Source organism: Chenopodium album, chromosome 24, assembly GCF_948465745.1.
Source record: "Chenopodium album chromosome 24, dcCheAlbu1.1, whole genome shotgun sequence".
NCBI classification, from domain to species: domain Eukaryota; kingdom Viridiplantae; phylum Streptophyta; class Magnoliopsida; order Caryophyllales; family Amaranthaceae; genus Chenopodium; species Chenopodium album.
Window position 1 is genome coordinate 7,663,826 of NC_137857.1, and position 13,779 is coordinate 7,677,604.

The 13,779-nt window shown below is 33.7% G+C and overlaps 2 protein-coding genes across 2 annotated transcripts; one reads left to right on the forward strand and one right to left on the reverse strand.

The window, feature by feature from the left end:
• Nucleotides 1-723: 723 nt before the first annotated feature.
• LOC145610167 (proteasome subunit alpha type-6) lies at nucleotides 724-7,763 on the forward strand. The gene is made up of 9 exons (XM_081665438.1): nucleotides 724-882; nucleotides 1,015-1,109; nucleotides 1,204-1,285; nucleotides 1,808-1,904; nucleotides 4,178-4,236; nucleotides 4,354-4,436; nucleotides 5,985-6,080; nucleotides 6,902-6,961; nucleotides 7,261-7,763. Exons 1-9 carry the CDS (start codon nucleotides 807-809, stop codon nucleotides 7,351-7,353), a joined length of 741 nt encoding a protein of 246 aa, XP_081521564.1. The 5' UTR covers nucleotides 724-806; the 3' UTR covers nucleotides 7,354-7,763.
• On the reverse strand, nucleotides 7,365-13,080 carry LOC145610484 (anthranilate N-benzoyltransferase protein 1-like). Its single transcript, XM_081665813.1, has 4 exons — nucleotides 12,405-13,080; nucleotides 9,766-10,416; nucleotides 7,916-8,305; nucleotides 7,365-7,486 (listed from the first exon to the last, which is right to left on the reverse strand). Exons 1-4 carry the CDS (start codon nucleotides 13,078-13,080, stop codon nucleotides 7,365-7,367), a joined length of 1,839 nt encoding a protein of 612 aa, XP_081521939.1.
• Nucleotides 13,081-13,779: the final 699 nt, after the last annotated feature.

Below are 13,779 nucleotides of genomic sequence, written 5' to 3' on the forward strand. Positions count from 1 at the left end.
CAATTGGAAAATGGAAGAAAAAGTGCTGTATCTTTTCTAACCTTAACATTGTAGAATGCAAACCTGTATCTTTTCTAACCTTAACATTGTAGAATGCAAACCTCTAACAACCATAATAGCTAAGTAGTTAACAAATTAGTATGAAGTAATATCCCAGCTTGAATTACTCATACTGTTTCTATGAGCACTAATTTTGCCTAGACCTAACAAAGCTATCCCAACTCGAATGACTCAAACGTGTAGAAGTAGAGAACAAGGTAACTTTAATTGTATTTGATTTAGTTTTAATTTTGGCAAGATCATATTGCGAAAAATGAAGAACAACAAAACACACAAGACAACTAATGTGAGCAAGATTCACAAGAACAAGGTGAGTTAGAAATTATTGCCTTAAATCAAAATTGATCATATTTGTTCCGATCCTAATACTTGTATTAACACAACTAAAGTATACAAAAACAAAATACCGGTTGTACCTAATTAAACACAACTCAATCAAGTCCAACGTAAAGGAGTAAAATGACTTATTAATATTCAATGGTTACTAAAGCACACTCAACTAAACAACTCATTTGCCACCTCTATTTTCACCTAACACTCCAAAATTACAAGGGCGATATCGGTAATTACCAACGACACAAAAGCAAATTCGAGGCTGGCTTGCGCAAAAAGGCACCAAAAGCGCTACTACTTCCCCCACTTTAAACCCCCAAAATTCTTTTCCTCATTTCCCAAACTCACTCTACTCTCCTTGTTTTCTCTCTCCAAAATTCACACTTGATTCAGCAGAACAACAACAAACAAGCATGAGTAGAGGCAGCGGAGCAGGCTACGATCGACACATTACGATCTTCTCTCCTGAAGGTCGTCTCTTCCAAGTTGGTATGCTCAATTTCATCCTCAAGATCTAACATTTTGATCCAATTTTTTCATATTTCGATCATTTTCTAGGGTTTTTCGCTATTTTTGTTTTCCCCCTTTTCACATTTTTCTGGGGTTCAATTTTTGTATCAGAATATGCGTTTAAGGCAGTGAAATCTGGTGGAATTACATCGATTGCTGTTCGTGGGAAAGATTCAGTTTGTGTCGTCACCCAGAAGAAAGTTCCTGTTAGTAATTTTCCTTTTTTATTTTATTTTTTCCATTAATTTTTGATGTTTTGGGGGTGTTTTTGATTGTTTTTGGTTGATGTTTGGATTACAGGACAAGCTTTTGGATCAAACTAGTGTTTCACACCTTTTCAAAATTACCAAGTTTATAGGGTTGCTTGCCACTGGAATGACAGGTGGGTGATTTGATGTTTTTAATGATTTTGGGTTTTCAATGATTATAACAATGAAGAAATGATTGAAAAAAGTTTGGATTTTGATTATGAGAATTTGTTCCAAAGGAAGTTGTAAATTAGTATTAATCATGAAAGTAAGTCGATGAAATCATGATGACAATTGATGAGTAGAATTTGAAGGCTTGAGTCATGTTATCTTGAACTCGTAGTTTAATGGATTGAAGATAGTTTTGATTGAAATATTTTAAAAGTCTGGAATTGTTCTCGGTCCGAGCTCTTGGATGCTGTTGTTGTGATGGGTTAGTCATGGTCATTGCTATATGAGCTTTGTTTTCGATGAGTGAATAGAGCAGCTATTGTGGATCATGTGTGTAATATTGTTTGTACTATAGAGTATTTATAATTAAAGTTGATTGTTCAATGGAATTGGTTGAGAGGAATTATTGACTTGACAATTTTAAATTTTCATGAATTGATGGTTTGAAAAAATTCATACCATTAATGTGGTGGCTTTTTTGACAGCTGATTCTAGGAATTTGGTTCAACAAGCAAGGAATGAAGCAGCTGAGTTCCGCCATAAATATGGATACGAAATGCCAGTGGACTCATTGGCTAGATGGTATGCATTTTTTATTTACTAATTTCAACTGATAATGAACCTATCTTGTTGACTGATAAGAGAAGCTAGTATTTTTTGTCTTTAATATGGATGATCAATTTTTTAGTAGGTGAGAAATTCTTGTTTAAATTTAGGCTGGCTTTGTTTTGTGTTTGCTGTTAAGTGTATACAAACTGGCTTGTAATTATTATCAAAGTGGTCTACAAATTCTGAAAAGTGAACTTACTTATAAAAGAGGCCTTGAATAGAAAATTGGAGGTTTCTGATTTCATTAGTTACATGGTTAAACTTTATTTTCAGGATTATAACACTGTACTTTATTAGCAGAGGTGCAACATCTTTTTTTAGACCCTGGTGCTGTTCACTTTTTCCCCATTTGTGCCACATGTAGCATTGAATCACTGAAATGAGAAATCATTCAACCTTATATTGAACATAATTAAAAATGTGGTTACATGTTGCATTTGTTCTGCTTCATGTCCAATGACTAATATTGTGTGCCGGATATGTTTTCCTTGTCTATTAGCATCATTTTTGAAATTTGTGTAATGTAATCAAAATATTGTTGCACCATTCTCAACGATTATTGAATATTCAATTTTTTTAATTTTATTGAAATACTTTGTTTTCAATCATCAATGTATATCATGCTCTCTTTCTATCCTTCAATGAAAGAGGTTTTCCTTTTTTCTTTTTTTTTGGTTTTGTGTTGTTGGGGGGGGGGGGGGGGGGTCACTGCTTTTGGTTAATGATTTTCTGACTTTGTTAATTCTTTTTGAAAAGCCCAATGATGGAAAATTTATAATTGATTTCATATAAGCCTCCTTTTCATGAGCTGCAGCTTTGGTTCTTGGCAATGTAAACTACCACCACTTCCACCACAATTACCACCTCCTTCTTCATCGTCGTCTTCTTCTCATTACTATTATTATTACGGAGTATTATTATTATTGTTGTTGTTGTTGTTATTGTTATTATTGGCATTGTCATCTTGTCAGTATTGCTGCTGCTCTGGAAGGGATTGGCTTTAGTGAAATGTGTGAACATAAGACCAGTTTGAACAAGTTCAATAAGAGCTGAGGGCTTGATTTTTGATAAACCTTACACATTTTATCGTTTAGGATTTTGATTGTTGATATTTTTTCCTTTTTTTTTTTTTTGATCTTTTAACTTTGCTAGAAATGTCATTTTTTTTTTTACAATAAAAGTATTATTTATTAATTTTTCAAAGAAATAGGAAAAAATTCATTTACCCCCTTGCGCTCGCGCGCTTGTGTTTAAGCAAGATTTGACATTTATTAAAGCAAGAAAGTCCTCAGCTAATGGCCTAATGAAAGAAGGCTAGCTGTGCTCTACTTTCCTTGACTTACTGAGCTATGCAACTTAATACTGTAATGACTTAATGTGTATACAGTATAATAATGACAGTCACAGCTTCTTAATTGTATGACTTATATAATATCAACAATCTGCTCTTCTGGGATTTATAGTGTACGGCTGATTCTCTCCTTTTTTTTTTTTTTTTTTTTTAAATTAATTTTGTTACACGGGTTCTGTTGATGTTAAATCCCCTCACCCCTTCCTGTTTTGGTTAATTGTTATTTTCAGGTGACTCAATATAATTTTTGTTGGGATATTGATTCAAACGTTAGTTTGTTAGTCAATGTATGGCACACATAGTGGCTAAGTATTAGGATTAGTTGATTTTAATATTTATCTTTTTATTAGAATTATTAATGGGTCAAAGTATGTGATTTCAGTTAGTCGAGTTTGTTAGCGGGATTGTATTAGTGGCCCTTGATTTATTGATCATGAAATATCATGGGTTTAATGGGTCCTATTTTTAAGGTATTAGTAGTACATAGCAACATATATATAGTGTAAAATAGCTAAGTATTAGTAAGGAACAATGATCCCATGATCATTGATCATGCTAACATTAACCCACTAAACTAACCCACTACTATTATGACTCCACCAACACAAATTAATACTGAAATAATTAGCAGAGCATACTCCTATACATTAGGAGTTAACTAACCACTAACAAGTTGAAGCAAATATTCCAACACACCCCCTTGCTTCAAATTGGATTACAATAATTATTTGATTTTCACGCTTGACCTCGACAAAATTTACTTTTGCTTTTATAGCACTTTGTGATGCACTCCCAATGCCTTACTTTCGGAGAACCTCTCTCCGTACAATTTTTTGACTATTAAACTTTTGGCATGTGATTTTGATGTTATAACTCATTTGTTGTTTGTGTATAGGATTGCAGATAAGTCTCAAGTATATACCCAGCATGCTTACATGAGACCTCTTGGAGTAGGTGTGTGCCAAGTCTGCTTCTGCTTCTCATAACAAATCTTTTTCTCTAAGCTTTATTTTGTGATTTTACATTTGGCCTTTCCTAAATGCCTTTTTTTTTTCTTGCCTATACATGTAGTTGCTATTGTTATTGGAATTGATGAAGAGAATGGACCTCAGCTATTTAAATGTGATCCCGCTGGCCACTTTTATGGTCACAAGGTACTCTTTTTGGATAAACTAATCTATGATATGCTCCTCTCATATAGAGATCTTAAATATCTACGGTTGAACAATGACAACTTATAATAGTGCTCAAATAGTGTCGCATTGCTTGGTGTTAACTCAAGCTGCTTAGTTTAAGTTAAAATTAACTTATAAGTAAGGTTGGAATTAGGCTGGAATCCATATTTTGCACTGAATTGAAGGCCCCTTTAACCTGTTGTGATTTTCATCCATGAAAACGTCTATTTTCTACTTGACGCAGGATTCTTAACCAATAACTACCTTTTATTGAGGGGATAATTCTCATAACCACCCTGAAGTCTTCATTTGAATTTTCAAAGTCACCTTTCACCATCAATCACCCAATCTGTAATTAAACATCCCTTCTTCAACCCGAAATCCCTTTATTGAAGTCTGGTACTCATATGATTTTGCAGTTTTGACTTAATTTAGAATAGATACAAAGCCCATGATTTCAAGAACAAAGAATTATGAACATCATTTAGTAACAATAAGTTCTTCTACCCTCCCCTTTCTCTTAAACTCTTACATTCAATTCATCAACATTTTGTGAATTACTCTTAAACAGTTGTGCTCTATTTTTAATTTACCTCTCTTTAAGCCTACTTCCTCCGTTTCAAATTAATTGTGACAATTTCCTTTTTCATCCGCTTCTAATTAATTGCAACATTACCTTATTCAATAATGACCCACTATTATTTTATTTTTTTTCTCTTCCACCAACCCCACTTACAAATTTTTTATTTTATTTTCTTTTAATATTTCTCTCTCACTAGTAATTAAATATACCCCAACTATGGCACTAACTATACTTATATTTCCTTTAAAAAAAAAATCGTATACTTTATGTCATAAAATTCACACTTTGGTTAAACCCTTTGATTTTCCTAAAACTTTGTGCAATGCCTACCATTACTATTAATATGAAACTGAAGGTGTAAATACTAATTGTTCTCATCGAAAGGAAAGTAGTGACTGGTTTGAGTGATCAATAGCTGTCCCTTTTGGTGGTCATCGGTGCACACCACCATTTCTATCTGTCAGATGATAGATGATAGAGAGAGACTGAGATCAGGCTGTGTTTTGTATTGTCCTTCAGATTGTGTGTTCACTTGGGTGGTCATTGTGTTTGTTTTGGTAGTTGAAGATGGTGGTGATTGTAGCCTAAATTAAAGAGTAATATTAATTAACATGCTTACTTGAGAGATAAAATCGGGTTCTTAAGGATTTTAATCAAGGTTAATTAGATTAAATTCTAATATAGGAGTTTGTAACCAATTTGTGGTTATTTAGTTGCTAATTGTTTGATTAGTGCTAATTGAAGGTTATGTGAATACAATTAAAGACTTGAGGGTAGCAAATCTAGGTTGCTTGGTTTTTTATTCCAAGTTAGGGATGATTTTGTGAATTGTGTTTTAACTTGCTTGTTTTTTTTTTTGTTGAAATTAACCAGGTATAATTTATGTCAGTTTTATTGTAGCAAAGGTTTGGAAACAATTTTGACTATTTGCTTGTTTATTATAGGCCACAAGTGCTGGAGCTAAAGATCAAGAAGCCATTAATTTTCTGGAGAAAAAAATGAAAAATGATCCTGCTTTCTCCTATGAGGAAACTGTGCAGGTATGCAATCTAGCCTGCTTTTCTTTCGTATCCTCAATTGCTGCAACGATATGCGTCTTCTCTTTCTTACATTCTAGTGTGAAGGGAAATATGGAAAGGGGGAAGTGGTTGTCAAATGTGAAATCAGCAGTGCTATACTGATTAATTATTTATTTGGAGGATCCACTTCTTTTACTTATTCTTGCAGATTTTTGTGTAAAATATGTCTTGCATTAGGGCTAAGAAAATATTTAGTTCAACTAACGGTTGTTAGTTATTATTTTGTTAGATGTTAAGTTTGATATTGAAATTTGCCTTCTGGTATGTCTATGGACTGAAGCAGTTGATATAATCTGACGTAGAGAGTAGAGACTGGTGTGCTAATACGTGCTAGACTGCTAGCTATTATGCAATTGCTTTATTTTGTTAATTCTTATTTGTAAGAGGGTGTTGTGCCATTGCGTCCTTACTGCTTCATGCCATGAGCTGGGAAATTCCTGAGTTAAATTGTGAAGTTCGTGAAAAGCTTTAAGCTTTAATCAATCAATCAAAGCCTTAATTCCATAAGTTGGGTAGACATTTGTTATGATACTTGTAAAAGTGGTAATTTATGTTTTTGAAAATTTACCTGCAAAAAGTATGTCCCATTCGGTGCTGTTGATGTACATCTATTAACATTTACGGTGTTTACTAGCTCACGTCTGTGATCTGCCATTACTCTTTGCTAAATTTTTATTTATAGATATGTTAGTGGATACATCTCGTGTTAACAATAGATCTTTTTTTGACGAAAACAATAGATCTTAACGTGACTGAAAATTTTGTGTTTTTTTTACTTGCAGACTGCAATCTCTGCTCTTCAGTCTGTTCTGCAAGAGGATTTTAAGGCCACTGAGATTGAGGTATTTCTCATGAAGTTGCTTTGTATTTAATTTGTTATGTCTGTTTATATTTTTGTTCCTAATGCAATACGTATCTTGGAAACAATATTGGACTTGGTTAACTGATTAGACTTTTAAACTGTCTTCATGGGTGCCCTTCGGGAAACAAAAATTCGAAATTTTGTTGCAGAAACTTATTGCATAGGGAACTTCTGATGCAAAATTAGCTAATGAAATATGCTAATCTGTTTAATTCGGAAAAAAATTATCATTTTATCAGGGTTATAATCATAACAGCATGAGTTGCCAATTGTTTCCAGGTGGGAGTTGTTCAAGTGGGGAATCCAGTTTTTAGGTCGCTTGCAACCGAGGAGATTGATGAGCACTTGACAGCCATTAGTGAGCGTGATTGATTTGGATGTGTTTAACTAGGTGGGCTGGCATAGTTTGCCAAGTGTGCTAGTACTGCTGATGCAAAAGACGTCCTCAACCTCCTAACCTGAAATTGCAGTAGCCCTTGGTAGAACTCTTTGCCTTTTATTTTAACTGTAGCATCAGATAATTGTTGATGTTTCAAACTTAAAGGGGGTTATTATTGCAAAGAGCATCTGTGCAAGTTGATGAATATGTTTTAGATGCTTGGTAGCTTTGCACTAGATTGCTGCCTTCTCGGTTGTCTCTATTTGGCAGCCAAGGCAGGTGCAGGTCATGCAATAGGTCATTCCCTTTGGTTTTCTTCGACAATCTTTGTGCAATCTTTTGTATGAAACTTGAAGCTGTATCTTAGAGGTGGATTTTTCCATGTGAGAATCATATTCCTTACTGTCCAAAGTGAATTGATGCATAATAAGATGAATTGAACTTAATTAAAATTGAATTGAATGGAGTCAATTGAATTAATTATGAAAAATAAGCCTGAAAGAAGTAAAGAACAGGGTATTTGTACATATACAAAAGCTTATAAGATGGGTGTACTTTGGAAGTCATATAAGTATTTCTCAAAGAGAGGCATGTGAATCTTGTAAAGATTAATGCTTAATGTAAAACTACCATCTCCATGCGTGGTTGAAATCAAGAATGCCAGCCCCTCGTATTGAACACCACCATTTCTGGAAAATTTTGGACAACCCCAACCAAAATCTGCTTCATAGAAAGGTATCATACCCCAAGAATTTATCAAAAGATTTGGACTAGTAACACTGTCTGCCGCACGAAGAACAGCCATTGGATTCGATTGCAATTCTAAGTAATCAACAGCTGATTTCAAGTATTCTACATCTTGCATTCTCTCTAATGTCTCATGTATCTTACTTGCAGTGTACCATAGCGGCTTGCTCACAATGTCTCCTACTTTGGCAATACAAGCTGCAAAGAAGACTAACTTACCGTAATACCCTTTTAGTAGGGTTCGCCTTACTTACTCTCTCCTCTCTACTCCGAAATCCTCGGCAGAATTCCGATTTAAAGCCTCGTCGTATAATACCTAAAAAATCAAAACAAAAATCCACAAAAATCATTAATCAATCAAAAATCATATAATTAGGGAAGAAATAAAAATCAATTTTTCAACTAATACAAACCCATTAGAGAGAAGATCATCGAAGAGATTCATATGAGCATTAGCAGGAATACGTTTAGATTGAAGATCACATTCAGTGCTTTCGACGGAATTTAGCGTCGGGAATTTGAGGAGAGAGAGTGAGAGGAAATACTAGAGGTGTACGGCGGTTGTTGGGGATGGGTGGGGGAGGGATGCCGGCACCGAGGAATGGGAGGGAGAAGGTCGCCAGCCCCTGGCAGGGACTGGGCTAGTGGGCTGTAACAGTGGGTAGGGGATGAGAGTATGCATTATAAACCGGACTCACGTGAAACAGAGTCACACAAAACCTCATGCTAAGCAAGTTGAATCCACAGAAAATCATCATGTCATATTGCGGTTTAATCCCGTTTAAATGCCTTTGAAAATAAATTAATATCAATCCAACGAGACCATATAAAAGATACCGAGTACAAATATATGAAGTATAATTTATTAAATATTGTCATATCAACATTTTATAATTTTAACTACATAAATAGTGAATATAAATGAAGAAATTCATGGAACGAATGAAGTATATAATATCAATGGTGACTCGGATTTAGAAAATTAGCCAGATCTACCATACACAATGCATGTAGAACTTGAATGATTGATCATGACAGTTTTGAGAATATTTCAAATACTAAAAAATATATTGTATATATATAACATGATACATTTCGAAAGTAACAACAAACATAGAATCGGCTAATTTGATTAACAAGAATGTGTGAATTCTTATATAAAATTCCTTTTTTCATTGGAATTTAAGAGCTAAAAGTTAACGATACAAAAGCTGAACCAACCTTAATACACTTAGAAAGATGAACATTATGATCTTAATACTTACAAGAAAGACTTCAATTCAGATGCCAAACATAACCTCAAGAGTTGTCAAAACTTGAACCAACCCAACAAATCCAAAGTGACTCATACCGATATCCAAGCCACATTAATATACTACCTCCGTTACATGTTATTTGCAACGATTTGACATAAAGTAGAGAGGAAAAATGTCTAATCGTTGCAAATAATATGTAATGGAGGTAGAAAAAATTAGGATGAATCAAATTCGAGATGACCAAAATTGATCACACCCAATTCAATCCACCTCTACACACCCAATTTAACAACATCCCAACATCGCCTCGGCATAAAAAATAATCAACACAATAATCATAACCTGGCCATACTCCCATATATGATGTTCATATTTTGGGAATAATTTTGTGCTCATTCAAACATTTCTCAAAGTGAAGCTTGTGAACTTTAAATATATTAATGCTCAATAAAAAGCTACCATCCCTATTTGGGTTTGGACCCAAGAACCCTAGACCTTCATATTTGATCCCACCATTTCCCAAAAATTTGGGCTGACCCCAACCAAAATCTGCTTTAGAAAAAGGAATATGAACCCAAGAGTTTATTAAAAGATTTGGACTTGTAACACTCTCGGGCCCACGAAGGACTACCACAGGTTCTGGTTGCGATTGAAGGTAGTCAACAGCTGATTTCAAGTATTCAATGTCTTTTGTTTTTTCTAATGCCTCGTGAATCTTACTCGCAATATACCATAACGGCTTGTATATGACATCTTCTGCTTTCGCAATACAAGCCGTAAAAAAAACTAAGTTCCCAAAATACCATTTAGGCATGGTTGGATCGTCCTTTAATTTCGACCTTGCATCAGTTGGTATGTAGAGCTTCACCGGCTGATCATTTGCTAGTCCGCGCACCTTGCATGAACTTCGCCACACATGCGCAGCTACCACCTCGAACGTACTTAGCATGTAGCCTTTTGATTCTGCTACCGGCATTGTCGCTTCGAGTTTTAAGGCTTCGACTAGAGATTTTGTAAGATTGAAGTGACCCTCGATAGTTGCTGCCATATCACCTGGTTCATAGTAATGATTTAATAATGCATCTTATGTTACACTATTGTCATTTGTCAATAAACATATTTAACTGCATTGCTACATATTCTATGTAGGTTCGTTTCACTAAATCGGTTGCATGACACATTTGGCTATTAAAATCTTTGGTCATATATTTGACAAAGAAATTGTATTAAAATATTTATTGAGACAATCAAACAAAATCATAAATTGCTACATGGTGATAATAGTATAATACAATACTTCTTCTTCTTCTTCTTTTTCTTTTTCTTTTTCTTTTTCTTTTAATTTTAATTTTATTTTTTCTTTTTAATTTTAAAATGTTCACGTTTGACCGAGGGCCCGAGGCACATGTTGCTTTGGTAGTTTAACTATTTGCAATACTTCCTATATTATTTAAGTGTTAAACTTTGACTAAAAACATAAATGCTGAGAAAATACTAGGGGTCTCTATAATTCGTATGAAAATCGAAATTCAATCTAGTCTAAACTAATTCGGATCAGATCCGAACTTTAAATCGGATTGGATTGGATTGAAATTTTTTGAAAATTCGAATTTTTGGAATGGATTGATTCTAATTGGATCCGAAATAAATTAAATATTGAATTGTAAAATTAAGCTTGTATGGATATGGACTTATTTTATAAAATAAATTAATGACTTGATGTACAGTTAACTATTTTGAAGACTTGTTGAACTACTTAATCATGATTTGAAGACTTGTATTAATGTTAAGTCTTGGACAAATCCTATTTTTTAAAATTGAATAGTTATTTTTATAATCGTAATAGGCGCTAAAAATACTGTATTTTAATTAGGATTTTCGGATCGGATTCAAATGTTTGGTTTTTTTTTATTCGGATTGGATCTGATAGGATTGGGAGTGAAATTCATATCAGATCGGATAAGAAAATTGAAAATTGAATCATATCGGATCGGATTGGATTAAATTTGGCCTAAATTTAAACCAAATACTGAATATAATAGATATGTTTAGACACAAATTTGACCATTATGATCTCTAATTATTTATTACGACTATTAATAATATAGTCATTTGATATTATGAAAGTATTTATCGTGGTCTGTGGCACACTCCATCAAGGGGTTTTTTTAATGCAACAATTTGACTTTTATACTATTCTTATATATACTTCTTTTGTTTTAATACTTGCAACACTTTATTAAAATGGAAATATTGTAATACTTACAACACACTATATTTGGAATTTGTTTCATTTGGTAGAAGTTGATTATCCTTATTTAAAGCTCATGACTCACTTAATTATACTCTAATGCCCTGTTCACTTCACCTTTAAAATATAATATTAAGGAAAAAAAAAATCATTTCAGTAAAAATAATTATTTTAGTTCAGCAAAAATAATTTTATCAGTTTAGTTTAGCAAAAATAATTTCAGTTCAATATAATTAATTTAACTTTAGCAAAAATAAGGTGAAGTGAACAGGACATAATATAGTCATTTGATATTATGAAAGTATTTATCGTGGTCTGTGGCACACTCCATCAAGGGTTTTTTTTAATGCAACAATTTGACTTTTATACTATTCTTATATATACTTCTTTTGTTTTAATACTTGCAACACTTTATTAAAATGGAAATATTGTAATACTTACAACACACTATATTTGGAATTTGTTTCATTTGGTAGAAGTTGATTATCCTTATTTAAAGCTCATGACTCACTTAATTATACTCTAATACCCTGTTCACTTCACCTTTAAAATATAATATTAAGGAAAAAAAAATCATTTCAGTAAAAATAATTATTTTAGTTCAGCAAAAATAATTTTATCAGTTTAGTTTAGCAAAAATAATTTCAGTTCAATATAATTAATTTAACTTTAGCAAAAATAAGGTGAAGTGAACGGGACATAATAAAAAACAGGCAACTATGTATGAATTAACACTAACGTATTAAAAATTAAAATACTTATAAACTTATAATGAACTAACCTTTGAAGCCGTTTGGTGGCAAGGGTGGTAAACTTGGCTCATACTCCAAGTGTTGGAACTTGACCTGTGGTGGGTTACGCGGAGCAAGCTGACGGATAGCCGTCCGGTCGAAGACGGGTGCAACGGGGATGTCAAGTCCCCGTACAAACCTTGAAAAATAGTTGATAATGTAGGCATGTGCAATACCATCAGCAACGTGATGATGTGAAGCAACACCCATGGCTACACCCCCACACTCGAAGCGAGTGATTTGCACCATAAACAAAGGAAATGAGGACAAACCCTTAGAGTAATCACACGTAGGAATCACCATCTTCCGTAGCTCGCAGTAGTTAGGCTTACCGTCATCAAGATCAGTAATCTCATGGGCTGTTTCGGCATCAATGAACAAGGCCCCCTTCGCATTGCAATTGATTTCAATCTCATCGACACCATTCATCTTTAACCTACCCGCTAACGGGTAGAATGGGACTAAAACTTTACTTAGACACCATATTAAAAATTGTGTATCAAGAAATTGTGAGGTATGATTCTTTTTTATGTCTTGTGCATGGTAAACGTACAAAACAGAAGTATGTGAATAAGGCATACGTACAACCGTATCTAGGCGTGAGAGCCTAATACTTTCATTAGGCGTCTCGCTTTCGGGACATACCATGGTGCGCTCATTCACCTTCAAGCTCATCTTTCTTCTATTCTATTTTAAGTTTTTTGGTTTGTGAGTGTTAGGGTGTATGTTGCTAAGAAAGAAGTTTGGGGTGTACCTGTGAAAAGGTTGGCTATTTGCCTTTTATAATAATCCCTTTTGTATCCAAACAACTTTAACTTTACTAGTGAGCTCTCATTTATCTATACATATACATGCAGTTGGCTGAAAGAAAGTATTAATCTATAAGGGAGTGCTCTGTTCACCTTACTAGATCTGCACTTATTAGATTTTATTGTTTAGACCTAATCAAATTTAATAGAGCTTGTTAAATCTTATTGAAATTTATTGGACTTGATTGGACCTTATTATTATTATTATTATTATTATTATTATTATCTGCGAATTTGATAAGATAATTATTTTTGTGTCACTTTGATTTGACCGTTAATTATTGCACAAGTTGAAAAAATGAAATGATATTATTAAATATCAAAAAAAAAAAACCTACAGAGTCAATTAATTTACAAGAAATTGGTGGGGAGTCGAGATACAATCTGCCCCCCTCTAGCTATAGCGAACCCGATCCTGCTGAAGATGTGAGCAGCTGCACGAGCACCAATATCCCGAGTCTTAGCGAACGCTTGAACCCGCTTCAGCAACACAATAGCATCCTTCTCTAATTCCCCCAACGAAGAAAAGGAGAAAGGAAGGAAACCATAGCCAATAGCCCTGCAA